General features: G+C 35.3%; 2 protein-coding genes across 3 annotated transcripts; both read left to right on the top strand.

Moving 5' to 3' along the window:
* The first annotated feature begins 2,537 nt into the window (after positions 1–2,537).
* On the top strand, positions 2,538–3,917 carry LOC104780850 (protein IRREGULAR XYLEM 15). The gene has a single exon (XM_010505389.2). The coding sequence runs from the start codon at positions 2,705–2,707 to the stop codon at positions 3,761–3,763; it is 1,059 nt and encodes a 352-aa protein (XP_010503691.2). The 5' UTR covers positions 2,538–2,704; the 3' UTR covers positions 3,764–3,917.
* Positions 3,918–4,316: 399 nt separating this feature from the next.
* Positions 4,317–6,786, top strand: LOC104780848 (homoarginine-6-hydroxylase 2-ODD-C23.1). Of its 2 annotated transcripts, none has more exons than XM_010505387.3 (12): positions 4,317–4,593; positions 4,675–4,790; positions 4,885–5,003; positions 5,093–5,156; positions 5,232–5,299; positions 5,393–5,451; positions 5,557–5,716; positions 5,821–5,840; positions 5,933–5,979; positions 6,060–6,140; positions 6,216–6,305; positions 6,383–6,786. In XM_010505387.3, the coding sequence occupies exons 1-12, from the start codon at positions 4,560–4,562 to the stop codon at positions 6,521–6,523; spliced, it is 999 nt and encodes a 332-aa protein (XP_010503689.1). In that variant the 5' UTR covers positions 4,317–4,559; the 3' UTR covers positions 6,524–6,786. The 2 variants fall into 2 exon arrangements, with proteins under 2 accessions (XP_010503689.1, XP_010503690.1); XM_010505388.3 differs by having other exon boundaries at positions 4,326–4,593; positions 6,378–6,786.
* The last annotated feature ends 405 nt before the right edge of the window (positions 6,787–7,191 follow it).

Genomic DNA, 7,191 nt, shown 5'->3' with positions numbered 1-7,191 from the left:
TGTGTGGATGTTGTATGATGATTCTTTGGTCTGTCTACATTGGTATCCACAAAAAAATATCCACATGATCACATCCATAGCCACCATTCAACTGATATTCTTCAGCTTAATGTCTAGATATGCTTTGTAAATCCATGGAGACCTATCCATAGTTTTTCTATCCACTAAACTTTGTTTTTTTTTTTTAAAGTGAATAGTTTTGGTTTTAGGTTCAAGGGTTTATGTTCTAGGATTTAAAATTTAGAATTAAAGGGTTTTGTACTTATTTGGTCTATGTTGTGTTATGGATAATATGATATGGATAAAGATCTAACCAAATTTATGTATGTATATTTTGTATGAATAAACACAAGTAACTATCTATTAACAATACTGCAATTGATTATCCACTTTATAATTGAACAAATGTTCAACGACTGATGGATACTGTATAATCTAAAAATTCATAAAAAATATAGCAATATATATCTTAAAATGTAGAAAATATATAATCATAAAATATTTTATATAAATAAATAGAAAATTTGTTTTATAATAATAAATAAATATATTTTACTTTGTTAAAGTGTTAACAACAAAAAAGGAGAGAAAAAGAGAGAAAAGAAGGAGAGAAAGAGGAGAAGGGCAAAATCATCCAAAATGTGTGTGTATCCTTATAAAAAACTTGTAAAAGTATAGGAAGGAAGGAAAGTAGGTTTTGGTGTCACAACTCAACACCAAAGTGGGTTTTCGTGACATTATCCCTAAATTATTATGCCATTACAATTATATGATGGGTTGCACTTGGGCTTGTTACTACTATACACGATTGTGAAAAGCTTGGGTTTTTTAGACCTCAAAATTCTGAACAGGCCAAATCTTATTTTTGGTCAACAGAATAGGTCCACTCCGATAATGGGATTCTTGTTTAATGCATTTCATTAGCGCAGGCGCTTTAGTCCAAACTCGAAAGGCATAATAACCCCACCCCACACACGATATGTGTTTCGATTCCTAATTTCCTATAGAATGCGAATTGTGCAGTCTATCGTGACTCGTGACTCGTGAGTGTAGTGTACGTAGTGTTGTATTGTATAGAATTAGTTTTGCTCATTGCGAATTAGAAAATCATTTTATCAAAAAAAAAAAGTTAGAAAATCATCATTTTCAATTGATAGAATAATAATATAATTAATATACTGTAGGTGCTAAAATCCACAATTTTATATGATGATTAAATTGAGTAAGATTTGGGGACTTTAGAGTCATGTTCTCGGTAGAAATCAACTAATATGATAAAAGAAAAAACTAACTGGATTTGTATTCAATGTTTTAGTCGAAATGTTATAAAGTATTGTTTTTACATCCTATCTCGAGAAACTTATATCAAAATGCTCTAGATCTCTGGATTTCCTTCGATGATATCGCTCCGTTCTCCCGCGTTCTCCTCTACTCACCCTGAGATCCTCTCAGACGTCTGAGGCATTCTCCTCGGCCCACTGACACTCTCTGAACCCCTCTAAAGCCCACCACAAACCCACGGAATCCACCACTTAATGGACTTTATACGTGGGCTTTTGATCGGCAAAACCCAACACCAACATATACTGATTTAGTGATAACATAATATATTAGACGATAATAACAACAACAAAAACTACTATTTATTTTCATATGTGTAAGGGAATTCAACTTCTTGTAACTAAAATATAATACTTATCAGTAATTGTTCAAATAATTAAGATTATGACTCACTTGATTTTTTTTTTGTATGAATAAATACATATTATATTTTTTTTCTTATAACGTAAAACAAAATAAAGAACAAAACTCTTTTTTCTTTAGTTCCTCTAGAACTTGTAAGATATCTTTTTCGAACATTTTTTGTGTTAAAAATTACGAACAAAATCATTTGCTGTTTATTGAAATGAACTCAATGTCCCAATCCAAAGGTTAGTCAAAGAAAACGAAATGATTTATTATTATTTAGATTCAATATTAAATTGTTTCTATCTTATGTGCGTGTGTGTATCTCGTTGTTTTGGGATGTTTCCTTAAGAACTAAACCAAAGCAATAACGGACAGAGACTTTTGGTCTGTAATCAGATCTTGGGTCGCTCGCAATGACCAAAAACTCGTACACATATGCATACAACAACCACCTCACACATCCTCTTTGATAATATATATTAATACCCTTAAACTATTGCAGTAATTCTTTTTTCACATAACAAATAATATTTTTGGTTTGGTTAAAATATAAACTTATAAACTCAAGAAGTAAGATTTGTACACTATTTTGAAATTTACTACTAGTTATATTGAAAGACAATTAAATGCAAAAAAAAATTAGTTAATGGACTAAACAAATTTTTTTGGAAATCATAACTGAGTAACTAAAAAATAACTAGAGACTGAATTTTAAATTATCCACCGGTTTTGATATGTTGGGTTTATATAAATAAAAATAATAATTTAAAAAAAAAATGATTTCCAAGTAAACACATCCGCATTATGTTATTTAGGCTCATTAAAGCTAATCTTTTAAAGTTGTCTCAAAATTAGTTATTTGAGTTAATCTTTTAAATTTGTTGAAAAAAGAAAGGTAAATAAATTCAAATATTTGAGTTAATCTAGAACGTTAAAATAAAAATAAATACATCATAGTGTTTTTATTCATTGCTCTGTTAGGTTAATACAAATTTTTGATTATAATTTACATTTCATGAGACAGCTTTGCATTCACTTCCTTTTAAATCAATCTCATTGTTTCCACCTCTTAAGAAAAAACAGAGAAAAAAGTAATAAGAAGGAAGAGTACACAATGAAGAACGGGTCAGGTAACACGAACACAAAGCTCATCCTTCTTCATCCTTACATCCAAAAACAAACGAGCACAACTCGTTTATGGCTTCTTGCTTTCATCTCTTTCTTCACCATCGTGTTCCTCCTCACTCTCCTTTACACAAGAGACACAATACCTTCCAAAAACACCTCCGTTGCAGCCGCTGTAGCCGCCGTCGTCACTGGAGGATCATCATCAACTCCGATCTCCAACACCAATCTACCTACGAGTGCAATCAACGCATTGCTTCACTACGCGTCAAGATCCAACGATAGTTTCCACATGTCTTACGGTGAGATGAAATCTATCTCTGACGTCCTCCGCCGTTGCGCTCTGCCGTGTAACCTCCTCGTCTTCGGCCTTACGCACGAGACTCTCCTCTGGAAATCGCTAAACCACAACGGTCGAACAATCTTCGTCGAGGAGAATCGTTACTACGCAGCTTACTTCGAAGAGATCCACCCGGAGATAGACGTTTTCGACGTTCAATACACGACGAAAGCTCACGAGGCCGGAGAACTCGTTTCCGCGGCTAAAGAAGCCGCCGGAAACGAGTGTCGTCCCGTGCAGAATCTTCTCTTCTCAGATTGCAAACTCGGACTCAATGATTTGCCTAACCACGTCTACGATGTTGACTGGGACGTAATCTTCGTGGACGGGCCACGTGGCGACGCTCACGAAGGACCGGGGAGGATGTCGTCTATTTTCACGGCGGCGGTTCTTGCTCGGAGCAAAAAAGGCGGGAACCCGAAGACGCATGTGTTTGTTCATGACTATTACAGAGACGTTGAGAGGCTTTGTGGCGATGAGTTCTTGTGCCGTGAGAACCTAGTCGAGTCTAATGACTTGCTTGCGCACTACGTGTTGGATAAGATGGATAAAAACAGCACGCAGTTTTGCAGTGGTCGTAAGAAACGTTCGGTTTCTTCCTTGTCTTAGAAGTGACGTGACAAGACGTTACATAACGTCATATACTGTAAAAAATAAAAAGTTTTTTTTTTCCCTTTGAAGGTTTGATTTTTGTGCTGGTGTAAAATTTCCAATCTTGCATATATTGATGACTTTAGTTTAAATCAAAATCGTTTATTTTCCCTTTGAAGGTTTGAGTTTTTACTTTTTAAAATCTTGATTTAGTATAGATAACCAAAGTTCATCCAAAGTCTTGTATGGAAGCCGGGGATTAGGGTTCCTACGTTTTTTCCGGATTATACTTTTTGTAGATGCTTTTTGAAAGCAACAGATTGTTATGTGGATAGTGGATGGTTTTGCAAGTCGCTCTGGGGAATGTCCCTACTATGGGAGCTGTCAACCTTCGCTGTAATCTCTCCTCTCTTCATGCCAAAATTAAAGTCTTTGTCTGGGCTATGCTCTGTATGATTAAGACGGATAATTAATTTGTTGTTTTCCTCACCGACTGATCTGATTTAGTAAAGATGGTGTCTTCGCCTTCCGAATGGTCAGCTTTTATGTTTTATTTGGAGGATATACAAGCGGAGAAAGAGGAATTTAGTTCTTTTTATTTAGTCTACGTTCCTCGCTATGATAAAGCGGATAATTTAACACGACGAGCTCGTACAATTCCACACTTAGTTACCTAGGTAAACAATATAATCTTATATATACTCTGTTGTAAAAAAAAAAAAAAAAAAAAAAACCAAAGCCTAAAAAGAGATAAGATTCCCTAATTTCAGGGAAAAAAAATTATTCTGAAGAAGATTCTCGTGGACAGAGAAAAATGGCGACGGACTTCAAATCTCTACCAGTCATCGGTAGTAACGAAACTCTAAATTTCATTCTTTTTAACTCTGATCAAGCTTCATTCAAATTTGATGATGATGATGTTATTGCAGACATATCTCCTCTACTTCTCAAGTGTGATGATCCCGACATGGCGGAGGATGCTGGCGTGGCAGAGGTTGTCCAGCAACTTGATAGAGCTTGTCGGGACGCCGGATTCTTCTACGTGGTACAGAACTTAGTTTAGTTTGTTAGCTTTTATTTATGTTCCAAATTGAGTTCCTTTTCGAGGGTTTGTTAAAAGATTTGATTTTTTTAAGCAGATAGGTCATGGGATCTCAGAGGATCTTATCAATAGAGTGAGAGAGATCACGCGTGAGTTCTTTAAGCTTCCTTATGATGAGAAACTTAAGATCAAGATGACTCCAGCTGCTGGCTACAGGTTTGACTTTTTACAAGGAAAACAACACTCTTTTCCCAAATTTGAATCATTCAAGAGATGTGGTTCATAGATCAGTGTTGTGTGAACAGAGGATATCAGAGAATTGGAGAAAATGTAACTAAGGGAGTACCAGATATCCACGAAGCCATTGATGTAAGTGTGTGTTTGTCTCTTCATTAAGCATTAGCCATGTGATTCTCCTGATGTGCTTTATTCTCTTGTGGACAGTGTTACAAGGAGTTAAAGCAAGGGGAGTATGGTGATACAGGAAAGGTTATGGAAGGTCCAAACCAGTGGTAATCTATAATTCGATTTCAATTTTTTTATCCGGTTTATGTTGCTTCTCACTTTCTGACCATTTCTTTCATGTTTGTGGCGTTTTCTTGAAGGCCAGAGAATCCTCAAGAGTTTAAAGATTTGATGGAAGAGTATATTAAGCTCTGTATAGGTGTGTTTTACCATTTCTCTGTTTCTTATATATGTGTGTTATGTTTCCAAGAGTGTCGTTTCTCGGAAACATTCGTAGTTTGTAATTTCATTACATCGGTTTCAGATCTTTCTAGAAAGATCTTGAGAGGAATCTCCATAGCTCTTTGCGGATCACCTTATGAGTTTGAAGGAAAGATGGCTGGTGATCCTTTTTGGGTTATGCGTCTTATTGGCTATCCAGGTGCTCCTTTCACAAATGGCAAACCGGAAAATGATATCGGATGGTAATGTTCTGCTACTTCTCCTTCTGTTTACTACCATCTTCTTTCTTCTTGTCAGCTAACTCACTTTTTCTGAATAACTCCTGCTTACTACGCTGTGGCTCTAGTGGAGCTCACACTGACTATGGTAATTAATTTAAATCCTGAAGTGAAATCATGTTGAGTTTCTGATTCTCTCTTCATAGTTCTGTCTCATTGGGGAACACTTTTTCTCTGCAGGCTTGTTAACTCTTGTGAATCAAGATGATGACAAAACTGCTCTTCAGGTTAATATTTTTATGATGATCCTCCTCTGATTTTATGTTTATGTGAATAAGTGGTCTTGGCACTAAAATCTTTTGAAAAGGTGAAAAACTTGAGCGGCGATTGGATATCAGCAATTCCAATCCCTGGATCATTTGTTTGCAACATCGGTGACATGTTAAAGGTTGACTTTGCTCTTCCCACTCTTGCCTCTCTTTCTTGAATAGCCGTTGAGAACCTGTTTTGGAATCATATGCAGATACTTTCAAACGGAATATACGAATCTACACTTCATAGAGTGATCAATAGCTCTCCTCAATACCGAGTCTGTGTTGCATTCTTCTACGAGGTTGTCATAAACTTTTAACACTCTTGTGTGTGTTTCCACATTTGGATCTGAAATTATGTTTTATCTTGAAAGAGCAGACTAACTTCGACGCGGTGGTGGAGCCATTGGATGTATGTAAACAGAAGTACCCTGCTGGGAGAAGAGGATCCCAAGTTTTCAAAAAAGCTGTCTATGGAGAGCATCTGGTAAGCAAAGTCCAGACCAACTTTGCTATGTAATGTGAAGATAGATCGTCTCACCTTCTTTGTACACTTCTGTGTAATAATAAAAAGTTTGATTTGTAATAATAGTAAGGTGCTTCTTCACTTCTGTGTTATCAATCGATACACATGTTGATCTGTTCCAAAAAAAAAAATCAGTTTCATAGTTGATCCTTTGAATATCTCGAAAAAATAATACTTCATAAACTTGTAATTTTCTAAAAAAGAACAATCATATAAGTAAAAGTAAAAGTAAAAGGTAAAAAGATGATTTGCATTCATTTGTTTGGATGAGAGTAAGGGTGCTTGAACAACAACAACACTCGAGTCTTTTTCTACAAAAGAATAAACAACAACATTTATTTGAGTCTTTTTCTAATAGCGTTTTGGAACTTCAAAATACAAGCAACACACATCGCCAAATCAGAGCTTTTTATTTGCTTTGACATTTCAAAAGCTTTAACCAGCAAAAAACAGTTGTTCATGTGTCATGTGTGTTCATATTGATGGTCAACCAATTTTCATCAGCACTCAGCAGCGACATATTATAATTGCAATTTAGTTTTCGACAATGCTATAAGATTAGTATACTCTTGCCATATTTTTATATCTTGGTATACAGTCTTGTTTATGGTGGGATATTTCGATCTAGTATATAACAAGAACTTGTTAATTCAAGTTTAGGC

The sequence above is a fragment of the Camelina sativa genome, chromosome 4 (genome assembly GCF_030686135.1).
Source record: "Camelina sativa cultivar CO46 ecotype springtype chromosome 4, ASM3068613v1".
NCBI lineage: Eukaryota > Viridiplantae > Streptophyta > Magnoliopsida > Brassicales > Brassicaceae > Camelina > Camelina sativa.
This window is presented reverse-complemented; position numbering and strand designations above follow the sequence as displayed.